The sequence below is a fragment of the Pollachius pollachius genome, assembly GCF_949987615.1.
Source record: "Pollachius pollachius genome assembly, chromosome: 14".
In the NCBI taxonomy this organism is placed as follows: domain Eukaryota; kingdom Metazoa; phylum Chordata; class Actinopteri; order Gadiformes; family Gadidae; genus Pollachius; species Pollachius pollachius.
In genome coordinates, this window is record NC_136947.1 from 10,823,658 (window position 1) to 10,842,413 (window position 18,756).

Genomic DNA, 18,756 nt, shown 5'->3' on the forward strand with positions numbered 1-18,756 from the left:
ATCGGCATAGCAACAGTAAATAAAGTGCAGCTGCAGTTTAGGAGTGGAAGGGGTGTGGCCACTGCAGACTCCTCCCACATCTTGGGCAGACACCTGCAGGGCAGGTGAGGTGGATCAGGGTGCCGTCGCCACGACGACAGTGGATCACAGTGGGAGGCTAGGTGAACAGGCTGAGAGAGAGAGAGAGAGAGAGAGAGAGGGGGATTATTTTAAAAGCTCACTCTTACTAAACATTTGCTATCAGTACGCACTATAACGAACATGTTTTTTTTTTACATTACGTTATGTGTCTAGCACCATGCTGTGTCATCCATAAATGTTATATATCACCAGTGATGACGCTATCACTGGTAGACCAACTAGTGCAGGGGTATTCAACTAAAATTCAAATAGGTCCAGTTAGAGAAAATGTCCTCAAGCAAAGGTCCGGATCATTATGTCTAACTTGCGTTATGATTCAGTGTGATATATATTGAAGTAGCCTAGTAGTTGTATCAACGTCTGCATGTAATCAACAACTGACAGATCAATATAGGAAGAACAATTCAAAAACATTTCGACAATATTTATTGTCACTTTTAAACAATTATACAGATAATACTGAAGATATGTATTATTTAAGGAGGTTCAACTGACTCAACTGAAACTTATCTCTTGAAGTAAAAGAAGGGCTGCATTTAAAATCAAAATGGTGAACATAAATATAATAATAATCTTAAAATAAAGATAAAATATAATTTATTTATTTATTTATTTATTTTTTTTCATTAATTTATTTTTTAAAAATTAAATAAAGTATAGCAGCAGCTTGAGTTTCCCCTTTTTCTTTTTGAACTTTTTAACAGTCTCAACCAATTTCAAAAACAGATATCTCAACACAATTGAACAGTTTTAGCTTCTCTTTCTTTCCCTCTTTTATGCACCCCCCGCCCCCCACTTTCTGTTGTTCAGTGAGAGAACTGAGCTCTAGCTTATCAGCTTATCGACAAAGTCACCAAAAGAAGACACATCTCTTTGTCCCTGAACCTGTTCCTGCACTGCTGGGAAGTGTGCACAGTCTCCAGTCTCCCTGCAGGTCTTCCTTGAACACCTCTAGTTTCCTCTGAAAGGAGCGGACAGCTGTCATCAGTTCACAAATTGTATTGTCCTTGCCCTGTAGCTTCAAATTAAGTTCATTAAGGTGTGAAGTGATATCAACCAAAAAGGCCACATTATCCATCCTTTTCTGATCTTTTAAAAAGAGAGAAAACTCTGTTGCCTTCTGACTTCTGAGCTCTTCCAAGAAAGCTGCTACTTCCCTTCTGATGGACCAAAAGCGCTCTAACACCCTGCCTTTGCTAAGCCATCTCACGTTGTTGTGCAGCAACAGATCATCAGCGTTTGCATCAACTTCTCTGAGGAATTCCCTGAGCATACGATGCTGATAGGAAGAGGATGCCCTGAGAAAATTTATCATCTTCATCATTGTGTTCATCACTTCAGCATGCTCATCTGACAGGTTGGAGCACAGGACAGATTGGTGTATTATACAGTGGTAAGAGATGAGCTCAGGATTGTCCTCTTTCATTCTTGCCACAGCTCCTTTCTCTCTCCCTATCATGGCAGGGGCTCCATCTGTGGTTATTGAAACCACTTGTTTTGGCCCTATTCCTCGCTTTGTTAACATCTCCTTAATGGCCAGGTAGAAGTCCTCTCCTCTTGTACTGGTCTTAAGGGGAGTTACACCTAACACATCTTCACAGAACTCTTTCTTTTCTTGGTTGAAGAACCGTACATAAATTAACAGCTGAGCATTGTCAGACACATCAGTGGACTCATCTACAGCTAAGCCTACACATGGTACCTTATGAATGGCTTCATCCAGCTGGGCTAGCACATCCTGGGTTAACATTTCACTTTTCTTTGTGGCTGATGATGCTGACATGGGTATCTGCTTTATTTTGTCACAAAGCTCTTCTTTTTGTTTCCCCTCAAGTAAGGTTTCAGCTACTGCACTCATGCACTCCTTGACAACCCCTCCATCAGTAAATGGCTTTTAGTGTTGACCCAAAATCCAAGTCACTCTGAGGGAACATTCATTAGCACGTTGTTGGGCAGTGAATAAATGGTTCAGGATCCGGGTGGATTGTTCATATTGGGCTCTGAGACTGCTTATTTTTTGTGACCGCAGTTCAGACTTGAGTGGGTATGTCCGGTGAAAAACTTTGTGCTTTGTCTCATAGTGGCGTTTCACGTTGCCACTTTTTATGAGTGCCACTGTCTCTGAGCATATGAGACAGACTGGTTTTGTGTATCCAGTGGGAAGAATGAACATGAATGAGTCTGTCCATTCTGGGTTGAAAACTCTGTTTTCGCTGTCCACTTTTCTCTTCTTAGAGAGCGCCATGTGTAGTTATTTTTCTGACTCCGGCTCACTCTGTCTATCTTGCTGTCTTTCTCACTCTTCTCCCGCTGTCTTTCTCACTCTTCTACCGCTGCCTTTCTCACTCTTCTCCTGCTGTATTTCTCACTCTTCTCCCGCTGTCTTTCTCACTCTTCTCCCGCTGCCTTTCTCCCTCTTCTCCTGCTGTATTTCTCACTCTTCTCCCGCTGTCTTTCTCACTCTTCTCCTGCTGTATTTCTCACTCTTCTCCCGCTGTCTTTCTCACTCTTCTCCCGCTGCCTTTCTCCCTCTTCTCCTGCTGTATTTCTCACTCTTCTCCCGCTGTCTTTCTCACTCTTCTCCTGCTGTATTTCTCACTCTTCTCCCGCTGTCTTTCTCACTCTTCTCCCGCTGTCTTTTTAACTCTTCTCCCGCTGTCTTTCTCACTCTTCTCCCGCTGTATTACTTACTCCTACTCTTCTCCCGCTGTCTTTCTCTTTCTTCTCCCGCTGTCTTTCTCACTCTTCTCCCGCTGTCTTATCTGCCTTCTCCCGCTGTATTATTCACTCTTACCTGACTTTTTTCTCTGTAATTCTCGCACTTCTCATCTCTCGCATGATGAGACGGGCAGCCTGCGCCGGGAATGCACAGATTCAATTGGCTGAGTAGCATCACGTGGGATGGCTTAACTCAAATGCAATTGGTCAGTGGATTTCCTGATTCGCTAAACCAGTACCGTAAAGTCTAGAAACGCTGCGCTGGTCGCGCCCCGTCAACATTTAAAATACTTAATTTTTTACTATAGGTCCGGGTCCGTATAGGACGGCGTCTGGGTCCGGACCCGGACCGCGGTCCACCTGTTAGTGACCCCCGAACTAGTGGCTCTCAGAACAGCTTTCATCAAGCCTAAAATAACAAGTCCATCTGATGGACTAATATGAGAGAGAGAGAGAGAGAGAGAGAGAGAGAGAGAGAGAGAGAGAGACAGAGAGAGAGACAGAGAGAGAGAGATAGAGAGGGAGAGAGAGAGAGACAGAGAGAGACAGAGAGCGAGAGAGAGGGAGAGAGAGAGAGAAATGCAGTTCCAGGTGTTTCAAGGTGTTGCTCACCTCTTGAGAGGAGAGGAGGAGGCAGAGAGGCTTCGGACCAGCCTGTTGGGGGAGGAAAGGGGCGGGGCTCTGGAGGCCCTGGGGGGGGGCGGCAGGGAGCCGTGGGCGGGGGGGGAGAAGAGTGACCTGCAGGGGACACGGAGAGCACGCCTTAGCCAGGGTCTGGTCCACGCACACGCACGGACAAGCGCACGCACACGCACACGCACACACGGTGTACCTTGCTGTGCGCTGGCTCTTCAGTGCTCTCAGTCTGTCTCCCTGGGATTGACCCGCCTCCCTGCACTCATCCTAAACACACGCACATGCATACGCACATGCACACACATGCATACGCACACACAAAGACACACACACACATGCACATGCACAGACGTGCATGCGTGTGCGTGTCGACGGACACGACACACGCACACGCAGAGACATGCACACACACACATGCACAGACACACATGCACACACACAGGACCACATGTGTTGGTGTTTAAACGTATCAGGCGTTGAAGGAAGAGGGGTACTTCCTGTTGGGACTCGGCCATTTGATTGGTTGAGGGAGGTGCTGAAGGACACCGCCCCCTTACCTCGTCCAGGGAGTAGGACTTGCAGAAGTTGGGTTTGACTGAAAGGTCGTCCATGCTGGAGAGGAGGCGGGACACAACCTCCTGACTGGAGGGAGAGGGGGCAGGGCTCTGTGGTTGTAGTTGTAGTTGCCGTCGACGATGGAGTCGCTGTTGGAGAGCCTTCTGCTTGGAGTGATGGACGTCGCCCTGAACCCACATGCTGCTCTGCTTCCTGTACACACACACGCACACGGACATGCACACACGCGCACACACACACACACACACATTATTATTAACATAAGGTAATATGTTCCTCCTGTTGACTCACAGCCCACCACAGATCCTGTCTCTGACCTCACTTTTAGTTGACCTTATGACCCCCCCCCTCAGACCAACAGGTCGGGGCCATCTAGCCCAGTTTATATATATATATATATCATAATGTATATGTGTGTGTATATATTATAATGTATATGTTGGTTTGTATATAATAATGTATATTTTAGTTTATATATCATAATGTATGCATGTGTGTACATATTATAATGTATATGTTGGTTTATATATCATAATGTATATATGTGTGTATATATATCATAATGTATATGTGTGTGTATATATCATAATGTATATATGTGTATATATATCATAATGTATATATCATAATGTATATGTGTGTGTATGTATTTGTTGGTTTATGCATCATAATGTTTATATGTGTGTATATATCATAATGTATATGTGTGTATATATATATTATAATGTATGTGTGTGTATATATCATAATGTATATGTGTGTGTATATATCATAATGTATATGTGTGTGTATATATCATAATGTATATGTGTGTATAAATGTTCTGTATTAACTCCTCCAGGTAGCTCTGCTGCGGGCCGATCACCGAGCCGGGCCTGCAGGTCCGGATCCAGCCCAGGGTTTCCCCCGCCGTGAAGTGGTAGTGCTTCATCAGGTAGCAGCCAATCAGAGTGCCCGTACGACCCAGGCCCGCTGCAATTGGACAATTGAAAAGGAGAGAGTTGACCTCCAAGATTTGACTTCTACACGTTCTCCTTGTTTCACTGAAGCCTCCCGAGTCTGTTTCTCAAGCGGTCTCTAGCAATGGCTCTAAAACTTTAGGCTCTTTTGAGAGATTCTCAAACTTGTTCATTGGTCATCCCCATGGAGCGCTATCGACCAGCCTCTGGATAAACCTACAGCCAATCAGAGCAAGGCAGCACGTGACACGTCAGCAGCATCCATCAGATTGTGATTGGTCTGGCCCTGGCTAATCACAATCTGGATTTGTGAGGCTATTAGGATATTTACTGAAATGATCATCACTGGAATAACATATACACACACACACATAATCACTCACACTCACACAATCACACACACCCACTCACTCACTCAGTCACTCACTCAAACACACACACACCACACACACACACACACACACCCTTGCAGTGCACAGCGACCGCTCCCTCCGCCGACTCGCAGATGTGCAGGAAGCGCCTGGTGATGATGTCAGAGGGTGTGGTCCCATCCAGAAAGTAGAGCTCGTGGTGCTGAAGCCCCGCCTCCTCGAAGCGCCGGCCATCGTAGAGCTTCCTGTTGAGGCGCACCACGTCGGTCACATGGTGCCGCCGGAAGTACTGCAGGTAGGCCTCCGGGGCGTGCAGCGGGTAGCCTAGCACACACACATACACACACACACACACACACTGAGGTCAGCTGGGCTAAAAGGTAGCCTAGCACACACACACACACAGGTTAGCTAGGCTAACAGGTAGCCTATCACACACACACACACACACACAGGTCAGCTAGTCTAACAGGTAGCCTAGCACACACACAGGTCAGCTAGGCTAACAGGTAGCATAGCACACACACACAGGTCTGCTAGGCTTACAGGTAGCCTAGCACACACACAGGTCAGCTAGGCTAACAGGTAGCCTAGCACACACACAGGTCAGCTAGGCTAACAGGTAGCCTAGCACAGACACACACATACAGGTCAGCTAGGCTAACAGGTAGCCTAGCACACACACACACACACACACACACACAGGTCAGCTAGGCTAACAGGTAACCTAGTACACACACACAGGTCATCTAGGCTAACAGGCAGCCTAGCACACAAACAGTTCACCTAGGCTAACAGGTAGCCTAGCACACACACACACACACACAGGTCAGCTAGGCTAACAGGTGGCCTAGCACACACACACACAGGTCAGCTAGTCTAACAGGTAGCCTAGCACACACACAAACACAGGTCAGCTAGGCTAACAGGTGGCCTAGCACACACACACACAGGTCAGCTAGGCTAACATGTTAGCAGGTAGCCTGGCACACACACAGGTCAGCGAGGCTAGCAGGTTAGCAACTAGCCTAGCCCACACATCGTTCAGCTAGATAGGCTAACAGGTCGCCTAGCACACACACAAACACACACACTGTTCAGCTAGCTAGGCTAACAGGATGTAGCCTGTGTGCTGACCGTTCTCTATCTTGCTGCGGGGGTGCGGTCCGCTGAAGGCCAAGATCTTCCCCGGGAGGATCCAGTTCAGGTCTCCGTTCTCCACACGCTGCACAGACCACCAGACCAGGACCATCAGGGACCAGGACCACCAGAGACCACCAGACCACCAGAGACCAGGACCATCAGGGACCAGGACCACCAGAGACCACCAGAGACCACCAGAGACCAGGACCATCAGGGACCAGGACCACCAGAGACCACCAGAGACCAGGACCACCAGAGAACAGGACCATCAGGGACCAGGACCACCAGAGACCACCAGAGACCACCAGAGACCAGGACCATCAGGGACCAGGTCCACCAGAGACCACCAGAGACCAGGACCACCAGAGACCAGGACCACCAGAGACCAGGACCATCAGGGACCAGGACCACCAGAGACCACCAGAGACCAGGACCACCAGAGACCACCAGAGACCAGGACCATCAGGGACCAGGACCACCAGAGACAACCAGGGACCAGGACCACCAGGACCATCAGAGACCAGGACCACCAGAGACCACCAGGACCACCAGAGACCAGGACCATCAGGGACCAGGACCACCAGAGACCACCAGAGACCAGGACCACCAGAGACCAGGACCATCAGGGACCAGGACCATCAGGAACCAGGACCAACAGAGACCACCAGAGACCACCAGGACCACCAGAGACCACCAGAGACCAGGACCACCAGAGACCACCAGAGAGCAGGACCATCAGGGACCAGGACCACCAGAGACCAGGACCATCAGCGACCAGGACCATCAGGGACCAGGACCACCAGAGACCACCAGGACCAGGACCACCAGAGACCAGGACCACCAGAGACCAGGACCACCAGAGAACAAAATCAGAGACCAGGAGGTCGGACCAGCGCTGTCGCCATTGTAACGTGTCGTTTATCAGCATTTGACCATGGCAACGTGTAGTTTATCATGCTGTTGCCATGGTAAAGGGAAGTTTCTCATCCTCTTACCATGGTAACGTGTAGTTTATCAGCCTGTGACCATGGCAACGTATAGTTTATCAGACTGTTACCATGGTATCATGTAGTTTATCATGCTGTCACAATGGTAACACGTAGTTTATCAGACTGTTACCATGGTATCATGTAGTTTATCATGCTGTCACCATGGTAATGTGTAGTTGATCAGTCTGTTACCATGGTATCATGTAGTTTATCATGCTGCCACCATGGTAACGTATAGTTTATCAGTCAGTTACCATGGTATTGTGTAGTTTATCATCCTGTCACCATGGTAACTGAGTGCTGTTACCTCATAATGTTCGTATTCCTCCACATCAAAGTGGTCAAAGTCAAGGAAGCCGAACTGCAGCGCCTGGAACAGAGAAGACTGGGTTATATTACTGAATTATATTATACTTAATTATATAACTGTATATTATACTGTATAATATTATATTATACTGTAATATATTACTGTATTATATTATACTGTGATACATTACTGTATTATATTACTATATTATACTGTATAATATTACTGTATTATATTACAATGTATTATATTACCCTGTATTATATTACACTGTATTATATTACTCTGGTTGGATTATACAAGATTAGATTAGAATAAAATATGATTATATTGGATGACATTATACCAGATTAGATGATGATGATTGGATACGATAACATGAGTTTAGATATTGGATGTGTTTACCTTGATGAGGTCACAGTATTCTAGAAGGTGTTTACCTTGATGAGGTTGCAGTATTCTAGAAGGTGTTTACCTTGATGAGGTTGCAGGATTCTAGAAGGTGTTTACCTTGATGAGGTCGCAGTATTCTAGAAGGTGTTTACCTTGATGAGGTCGCAGTATTCTAGAGAGTGTTTACCTTGATGAGGTCGCAGTATTCTATAAGGTGTTTACCTTGATGAGGTCGCAGTATTCTAGAGGGTGTTTACCTTGATGAGGTCGCAGTATTCTAGAGGGTGTTTACCTTGATGAGGTCGCAGTATTCTAGAAGGTGTTTGCCTTGATTAGGTCGCAGTATTCTAGAGGGTGTTTACCTTGATGAGGTCGCAGTATTCTAGAAGGTGTTTACCTTGATGAGGTCACAGTATTCTAGAAGGTGTTTACCTTGCTGTATCCTTTCAGACAGTCTAGAATGGTCAAGTTGTAACGCTGCTCTCCTAACGCTGCATCCCTGGACACACACACACACACACACAGATACACACACACACACATATAAATATACACAACCACACACACAGATAAATGTGCACAAACGCAACCACACACATACACAAATACACACACACGTTTGTGTGTGTGTGTGTGTGTGTGTGTGTGTGAGTGTGAGTTTATCCACTTTTAGTTAATGACCCCCCCTCAGACCAACAGGTCGCGGGCCATCTAGTCGAGGTATCACCCCCCCTCTCTTGGAAGAAAAGGACTAGCACCTCGATTTAGAACAAACTTCTTCAGTAGGGTGTGTTACTGAAGTAGTTTGTGTTACTCAGGTAGAGTGTGTTACTGAGATAGTGTGTGTTACTCAGGTAGAGTGTGTTACTGAGGTAGTGTGTGTTACTGAGGTAGGGTGTGTTACTGAGGCAGTGTGTGTTACTGAGGTAGGGTGTGTTACTGAGGTAGTGTGAGTTACGGAGGCAGGGTGTGTGACTGAGATAGTGGGTGTTACCTGAAGGGGAGGTAGTGTGTGTTACTGAGGTAGTGTGTGTTACTGAGGTAGGGTGTGTTACCTGAAGGGGAGGTAGGGTGTGTTACTGAGGTAGTGTGTGTTACTGAGGTAGGGTGTGTTACCTGAAGGGGAGGTAGGGTGTGTTACTGAGGTAGTGTGTGTTACTGAGGTAGTGTGTGTTACTGAGGTGCGGTGTGTTACTGAGGTAGTATGTGTTACTGAGGTAGGTTGTGTTACTGAGGTGCGGTGTGTTACTCAGGTGCCGTGTGTTACTGTGGTAGGGTGTGTTACCTGAAGGGGAGATAGGGTGTGTTACTGAGGTAGTGTGTGTTACTGAGGTGCGGTGTGTTACTGAGGTAGTATGTGTTACTGAGGTAGGTTGTGTTACTGAGGTGCGGTGTGTTACTCAGGTGCCGTGTGTTACTGCGGTAGGGTGTGTTACCTGAAGGGGAGGTAGGGTGTGTTACCTGTAAGGCCATATCCTGGATCTACTCTGCTGCTCCGGTGTCACTCCTTTTAAATATTCTGCATCTGATCTTCCCATCTCCGATCATATGTTAATCTCATTTAATGTAAAGGTGACACTATTCTAAACGAAACTGCCCCGTACAATCCATTTTCGTAATATCAAGGACATTGATTCAACAGCACTGGACACTGGCATTTCTAATCTTCCAAGCATCCACTTTACATCCACCCCTGATGAACTGCTCAGTCACTACAACAGTGGCCTTCACAATCTTCTGGATACCCTGGTCCCTTTAAAATCACGAACTGTTTCATTTGCACAATCTGTACCTTGGTTTACTCTTGACCTTCGCCAACTGAAAGCCAGAGGTCGCCAACTGGAACGCCTCTATAGGAAGACTGGGCTTACCATCCACAAGGAAATGTTCATTTCCTCTTCTATAAGGATTCTCTGACCAACGCAAAATCCAACTATTATGCAGAAATAATCAGGTTAGGTACTGGAAACTCTCGAGCACTATTCTCCCTGGTTCACAAAACGCTACGCCCACCGGACTCTCTCCCTCCCCATTTTCACTCCACTGACTCCACTGTAATTCCATTATGACATTTTTTAATACTAAAATTGACCAAATTCATCAGCAGATAGCCCCCCTGACCTCAACCATCCTACCCTCCCCTGACTTTCAAATAGTTTTCTCCCGTCCATTCTCTGACTTTAACCTCCCCTCTGCCGCTGAAATTTCTGACCTTGTCTGCAAATCTAAACCATCCACTTGCTAACCTGATCCTCTCCCTACAATACTGGTTAAAGGTTGCATTCAATCCCTGACCCCTCTTATAATTGCAATTATCCATATCCCTCTCATCTTTGGTACTGTTCCGTCACCCCTCGAATCAGCTGCAATAACCCCTATTCTCAAGAAACCCGGTGCTGACCGCAGCAACTTCAACAATCTCCGCCCAATCTCCAACCTCCCCCTCCTTTCAAAAATTCTGGAAAAAACTATTGCCTCTCAGATTCATGATCACCTCTCTCACAATACTCTTTTCCAATCAGGCTTTCGCCCACTTCATAGCACCAAAACAGCTCTTGGACTACTCACCAACACAACGCTGGACTACTCACCATCCTGATCCTCCTGGACCTGAGTGCAGCTTTTGACAGCATTTCCCACACCATCCTCATCGACCGATTAGCCTCTCTTGGAATATCTGACACACCTCTGGACTGGTTTAAATCATATCTGTCTGGACGTACTCAGTTTGTCCAACTCAAAACATTTAGATCCCATTCTTCCCCCCTCTCCTCTGGTGTACCCCAAGGTTCTGTCCTTGGACCCCTCCTGTTCATTATCTATCTCCTCCCTCTTGGCAATTTTTTCCATAAATATAATATTCAGTTCCATTGTTATGCAGATGATACCCAGCTCTACCTGTCCACCAAACCCACCACAACCCTCCCTCCCACCTCCCTCTCCGATTGCCTCCAGGAAATCAGATCCTGGTTCTCCCAAAACTTTCTCGAACTCAACTGTGATAAAACTGAAATCCTCCTTATTGGCACCAAATCCACCTCTCTAAAATAAATGACTTCTCCATCTCCATTGACAATTCATCAGTTTCCCCCTCTCCCCAGGTCAAGAGTCTGGGTGTCATCCTGGATAGCACCCTATCAATTCAGTCCCATACCAATAATGTCACTCCGTCAGCTTACTTCCATCTACATAACATCTCTCGCCTGCGCCCATCTCTCTCCTCCAACAGTGCTGAAATTCTGGTTCACACCCTGGTCGCATCGCGTTTGGTCTACTGCAACTCTCTCCTCTTTGGTTTACCTGCTAAGTCCATACATAAATTACAACTGGTACAAAACTCTGCAGCCCGTATCATTACTAAAACCCCCTCCATCAGTCACATAACACCTGTCCTGCATCAACTCCATTGGCTCCCCATCAAATATCGCATCATTTACAAGATCCTGCTTCTCTCATTCAAGGCCATCAACAATCTTGCCCCTCAGTATCTTACCGAGCTCCTCCATATCAAGACACCCACCCGTTCTCTCAGATCGTCTTCCTCCATCCAGCTCACCCTCCAACCTGCTCACCTGGTTACCATGGGGTCAAGAGCATTCAGTCGCTCAGCCCCCCACCTCTGGAACCCTCATGACATCCAACACTCCAGTTCCATTATCACTTTCAAATCTCACCTGAAAACTTATTTATACAGCCAAGCTTACTCCCTTTAAGTCAGTTGCATTCTTTGGACTAGAATGACCCCACTGTTTTTCTCTTCTCTTATTATTATTATTATTATTATTATTATTATTATTACTATTATTATTATTATTATTATTACCTGAAGGGGAGGTAGTGTGTGTTACCGGAAGGGGAGGTAGGGTGTGTTACTGAGGTAAGGTGTGTTACCTGAAGGGGAGGTAGGGTGTGTTACTGAGGTAAGGTGTGTTACCTGAAGGGGAGGTAGGGTGTGTTACTGAGGTAGGGTGTGTTACTGAGGTAGGGTGTGTTACCTGAAGGGGAGGTAGGGTTGGCTGTTGGATGTCAGACTTCTGTAAACCTCTTCTGGACTCCTCTTCAGATAGATCACCTGCACAGGAAGTCAGTACACACACAAGAAGTCAACACACAGACGGAAAGTCAGACTATAGAATGTCAGCACACACAGACAGGAAGTCTTTTTATAGAGCGATGAGGTCGGATTGACAGGAAGTGAGGTCCTACAGACAGGAAGTGACAGAGGTCTTACAGCGTAGGCACCGATCAGCACGGCGGCGTTGGCCCTCTTCCTCTGCTCACAGCCCGTGTAGTGGACCAGGGTCTTCTTTGCCGTTGAGTGGCACTGGGGACACACTCAGTCAGTATCATATATCACACTAGGGTGTGCTATGAAGTCCTATCATTACACTGAGTTATTATTTATAGTATCGACCCATCAATCACATCAGAATTCAAACACAAATCGTTCAGCAACAGCATCTTAGCAGTAGAGTTAGCTTAGCAGCAGCTTAGCATTAGCAGTAGCATTTGCAGTAGTACTTGTTTAAACAGTAGCTGCAGCGTTAAAAGTAACCTAGCAGTATAATCCGCTCAGCTGTAGCAGTAGCATAAGCATTAGCAGTAATTTATCATGAGCTTAGCAGAAGCTTTATTTGTAGCATCAGCAGCAGCTGTGGCTTTAATAGTTGCTGTGCAGTAGCCGTAGTGCTAGCAGTTGTGATAGCATTACCATGAACCATCTCCTACCTTGAGCTTCTGTTTTAGCTTGCAGCAGTACCTGTACAGCATGGCTAGGTTCAGGGGACCGAAGTCGCCATAGAAACTGAAACGTCAACAAATAAACCAGGCAGACAATAATAATATTAACACCCCAATGCAATGAGCCAGGAATGATTAAGGACTTGAGAAGAATTGCATTACTAAGAAAGAAAGTGATACTAGTCACAATGAAATGATGACTACTAAGTAATTCAACTCTTACTGGTATTAATTCTGTCAATGCAGCTTAGAGCATTAAAAGCTAAAACCTTTTGCCATATATGATATCTTAGAAGTTAATGTAATGATATCTAAGGAGTTAAGACTGGTCTCTACTGGTCTCTACTGGTCTCTACCGGTCTCTAATGGTACAGCCCAGGAGCAGTAATCATCAACACACACAGGCTAGTGGTCAGGGGATTGACGCCCCGCTGAAAGGTCAGGGTTAGATTCCCAAAGTCCTCAGTCTACCTGTAGGCCTCCTAGAGCAAGATGACCTCTGACCCCTACCTGTTCCTTAATGACCTGCCTCTGTACTGTCTAACCCTTACCTGCTCCTTAATGAACTGTCTCTGTACTGTCTAACCCCTACCTGCTCCTTAATGACCTGCCTCTGTACTGTCTAACCCCTACCTGCTCCTTAATGTCCTGTCTCTGTACTGTCTAACCCCTATCTGCTCCTTAATGACCTGCCTCTGTACTGTCTAACCCCTACCTGCTCCTTAATGACCTGCCTCTGTACTGTCTAACCCCTACCTGCTCCTTAATGACCTGCCTCTGTACTGTCTAAGCCCTACCTGCTCCTTAATGACCTGTCTCTGTTCTGTCTCTTACCTTTCATAGACAAACTCTTCGTCTGTACTGAAGTAGTGAGTCCTACTCGTGTTCTTGGGTTTCACAAGAAGAGTAGCGAAGTACAGACGGTCTGTGTGGACAAACGCGCACACAAGCGCAAACACACACACACACACACGCACACACATGCACACACACGCACACACACGCACACCCAAACACATGAGGACAGCCGTCAGACAATAGAAGAATCATAGCATCCCCCATGATAAACAAAGAGAGAAGACGTCTAATCTAACGGTGGATAATATCATGTGCCGGTCTGACCGGAAAGTCCCTTTAGGACAGGGAGAGGATACAGACGGACGTCACATGAGACTAACGTCTGTACAAGTTTAGACTAGCAGCTAGTGAACCGCATGAAGGGTGAGATGCAGGACGACAGGTGCAGAGGCAGGTGGGCAGATGTAGAGGTGTAGAAGTGAAGAGGTGAAGAGGTGTAGAGGTCTGGAGGTGTGGAGGTGTGGGGGCAGGTCTGGGGGCAGGTGTGGGGCAGGTGTGGGGGCAGGTGTATTCAGAAATACCTCTGATCAACTCAGACGCGCCACTCTGCTCGTACTCCTCCGCCATCCTGACAAATTACGTCACGACCCAACGGTTTAAAACTCGTTTTATTCCGTCAGCAGCTTCCAGCCCAGACAAACAGACTTCCGAACAAAACGTTATCTCGACTTCATTCCGTGGCTCAAACTTTTAGTTTCACCGAACCACGTGGCCGAGGACCCCTTTAGCTCTCCATGGAAGGTCCGTTAGAAGGCGCAGGTTCCCGTCGACAGATGCTCCGTTGTAGCGGCGGTGGTGCGGTCGGACCTCCACCCCTCCGTGGCACCAACTAGTTCCCTTCCCCTCTGGTCAGGGCCCGCAGGGCAGAGTTGGTCCTCACGGTGGGGTACATGAACCGTACTCAGGAGACTGGAGGCTCGTTTCCCCCCGGAGAAAGCGACTGTCCAATGCGACAGAAACGACGAGGCGGTAATCTGTTAATCTCTTACGCGCACGAGCGCGCGCGCGTGTGTGTGTGTGTGTGTTTTTTTGTCTGTGTGTGTGTGTGTGTGTGTGTGTGTGTGTGTTTAACACCTCCCCGTCAGATCCAGAGCCTTTATATCATGAGGCAATTTGAATTTAACCTGTCAGTCAACTTTTAATTACTTTAATAACTTTCTTAAAAGTTGACTCCCTCACACAAACTGTCAACTTCTCTCACTTAACTGCAACCAGTCTCTCTCTCTCTCTCTCACACTCCCTCCTTCCTCCTCGCTCTCTCTCTGTCTTTCTGTCTGTCTGTCAGTCTGTCTGTCATTCGGTCTGTCTGTATCTCTCTCTCTCTCTCTCTCTCTCTTTCTCTCTCACACACACACAAACACACACAGTCACACTAACATAAACACGCTATCACTCCCTAGCCTCCTCACACAAATATTGATAAAACACTGAGTTTAGATGTCTAGTGTAAGTGGTGTGTGTATTATATTGTGTATACAGGTATTTACTGTATGATGGTATACATTATATACAGTATATACAGGGTTGTGTGCATTATAGTGTGTATACAGGTATTTACTGTATGTTAGTATAATGTAGCATCAAGGCCTATATACAGTATACAGTGTATTGTGTATTATAGTGTGTGTATATAGGTATTTACTGTATGTTAGTATACATGATTTAGTTTCAAGGCCTATATATAGTATATAGTGTTGTGTGTATTTTAGTGTGTATACAGTTATTTACTGTCTGTTATACATAATGTAGTATCAAGGTCTATAAACTGTACATAGAGTGCAGTGTGTATACAGCTATTACTATATGTTATTATATTGTAGTATCAAGGCCTATATACATTACATACAATGCAGTCATACCGGGTCACACCTATTCCTGCTCTAACCCCCGGTCGCCCCAGTTAGCCAATTAGACAAGCGATTAGAGACAGGAAGGAGAAGTGGGCGGGGCCACGTCAGAGAACAGTGGAAAGCAGGTCAGTCAAACTCCCAACCCTTACCGCAGCATCTCTGACTTGGACCTTTGTACCTTTATACTAATACCCTTCCCTTACCACCTCTAACTGATGTCTTAACTTAACCACCTCTAACTACTGTCTAAACGTATCCATCTCTAACCGATTCTCACACGTCAGACGAGTCCTGATGGTTCCCCGGCAGCGCTGCGTCTGTGGGCCGGTTGCTTTTACACCTGGCAACCGGGGGGTGGGAGTGGGCTGTGGGCGGAGTGAACTCTGAGAGCAGTCCATCACAGCACACAGGTGACGACCGGGACACTGTCTCTGATGACTGCTCTCTGTATATGTTGTGATTCAGTCCAGTTCATGTGTCACGTTGACACCAGGGTGGCTTTCATTAGAGTTTAAGGCTGACCACCAGGTCTGGGCACCATGAACCAAACGGCCACTTTACAGATGGCCTTTCTGTGTTTATGTTTATTTCTTATTGTATTTTTGTATAGCTATTTTTACAAATAATTTATTTGATATTTGTATTATTCTATCTTGAGCAGACCCACTCTGCCAAACACCCATTTCATCACATTAAGTGGCGTATAACGGCAACGATCATAATAAGTATGTTTTACTTAGTGTATTATTCCATGAAGATAAGAATTGTCGTGTTTCCGCCCTTTGTGACGACATGAGAGCGGGTTCTCTTCCACGGAGCCGCCGTGATAAGCAAAAGGAAACAGGGTAAGGAAGGATCGATATATATTTATATACATCTCCAGTATATTAGGCAGTTTGGCCGTTGGACATCGTTTGAGGCAATAGTTCATGGCATGGCCTCGCGGATCCGGAAGCCTTTATTTGGGCAGACAAATCACGTGGTCTTTGATGGTCTATTAATAACGTGATCTGAGTGTAGCGGGATGAGGTCACAGACCGCGGTCCGGCAGTCTACATGGCCAGCGGCACTCCTGGTGGCGTTGCGCTGTACTGCCGACCGTCCTGTGCGCCGCGCCAGCGGCGTCCCCTGGTGGAAGAGCGCTGTACTGCGGTTATTAAAGGGGAGCGAGAGAGAGAGAGAGAGAGAGAGAGAGAGAGAGAGAGAGAGAGAGAGAGAGAGAGAGAGAGAGAGAGAGAGAGAGATAGAGAGAGAGAGAGAGAGAGAGAGAGATTTATGAAAAGCGAGGGATGGCGCAAGCAGCCGTTGCACGCCGGGGGGGTCTCAAGGGCACGGGGGGGGGGACTCTGTCTGCATGTTGACGTCACCTGCCGTATCCCACCGCCGCCCTCGCGCCCTGTGAAGGATTCTACACCGAGCGAACCCTCCGGTTGTACGGAGGGTTCCCGCGGTCGGACGGGACCCGGACGGGCCCTCCTCGGTGTGTTGGCGGGGTTCCGTTTCACGGTGGCGGCTGCGGACGTCCCGGGGAGAGGTCTGTTTTTGGCGGATGCGGCGCGAGAATCTGGGAGTGATGGAGAGGAAGAGGAGAAGGAGGAGAGGAAGGCTCCAGGGAAGCTGCGCATCGGGGCTGTGATTAGTCTGGTGCCCGGTGCACGGTGCTAGGTGGCCGGTGCCCGATGGACCCGCTCGGGACTGGACGGTCTGGCCTCCCTTCACGCGCGCATCGTTCTGCTTCCGGCTGAGGGATGACCGAAGGGCCGACGGAGCGTCTCCTGACGTCGTACAACCGGATGTCCGTGGTCCCCATGACAGCCCGGGTCTGTTCGTGTTAAGGGCCGAGACCACCGGGACGGTCCCTCCTACCGCCGGCCTCGAACCGGCGACATAATGGCACAATAACACCGCGGAACGGTCTCTCTCTCTCTCTCTCTCTCTCTCTCTCTCTCCCTCTCTGTCTCCCTCTCCCTGTATGAGGCTAGGCTCCCTCTCTCAGTGTTCACAGTGGACCTTGATTTAAGATCAGTCAATTAAGGCACGCGGTGAATGCCAAGAGAGGAGCTCCGTTACTTCTCTCTCTCTCTCTCTCTCTCTCTCTCTCTCTCTCTCTCTCTCTCTCTCTCTCTCTCTCTCTCTCTCTCTCTCTCACCCTCCTCCCCATGGCACAGCTCGGCCTCCAGACCCCGTCCTGACCAGATGTTAAAGATGTTATGTACTGTTGTGTTAGGTGTGTGGGTAAACATTAGCTCAGGATCAACTAACACGACTGAATCTAGCCCTCTGTTCCCGGGTCATTTCTGACCCAATCAGGGCATCTCTTTCCCTATTGGTTAGGGGAAGCCCTCTGGCCTGTCCATCACATGTGTGCAGGAGGGCGTGATCACCCATAGGGTGTGATTTGTTCAGTTTATAAATCGTGTGCTTTTGCTTTCTCTTTAAAAATCTCAAACACTTTAAAGGTGCAGATTTCCAAAACGGGCTTGTAACGGCTACTCACACCACACCTGGTGGCATGTCATGGGACCTTTAACACACTGCTACACACACACACACACACACACAAACACACTGCTTCACACACTTCTATACACACACTACTACACACACACTGCTATACAAACACTACTACACACGCACGACTATTACACACTAGTACACACACTGCTTCACACACTTCTATACACACACTACTACACACTCACTGCTATACACTGGTCTACACACACTGTTGTACACAGTACACACACTGCTTTACACACATTGCTCTACTACACACACTGCAATAAATACACTGCTACGCACACTGCTCTATATACACACTACTACACACACTACTCTATAAACACACTGCTACACCCACTGGTCTACAAATACCGGAGACACCTGAGGTGGGTGTTTCGCTAATAACCAGTTTGTGTTGTTTCATAGTGCATTGGGCTCATACGAAACCGTATGAGTAAAGAAACAACGCATAATACGCCTGCACCGTCCTGATGACCTGCACTCCCTCATTCTTCCACCAGAGGGAGCCGGTGGGTGTCTGGCACTGCGTTAGATTCTGTTTTTGTTGCA

The 18,756-nt window shown here is 47.2% G+C and overlaps 1 protein-coding gene across 1 annotated transcript; it reads right to left on the reverse strand.

The window, feature by feature from the left end:
• Window positions 1-3,467: 3,467 nt before the first annotated feature.
• On the reverse strand, window positions 3,468-14,599 carry LOC307085734 (dual specificity protein phosphatase CDC14AB-like; the record flags this gene model as incomplete). The annotated part of the gene is made up of 13 exons (XM_079750596.1): window positions 14,356-14,599; window positions 13,811-13,901; window positions 12,965-13,040; window positions 12,468-12,560; window positions 12,232-12,308; window positions 8,669-8,735; window positions 7,841-7,903; window positions 6,539-6,626; window positions 5,495-5,725; window positions 4,905-5,043; window positions 4,053-4,263; window positions 3,692-3,762; window positions 3,468-3,597 (listed from the first exon to the last, which is right to left on the reverse strand). The coding sequence occupies exons 1-13, from the start codon at window positions 14,399-14,401 to the stop codon at window positions 3,468-3,470; spliced, it is 1,383 nt and encodes a 460-aa protein (XP_079606722.1). The 5' UTR covers window positions 14,402-14,599.
• Window positions 14,600-18,756: the final 4,157 nt, after the last annotated feature.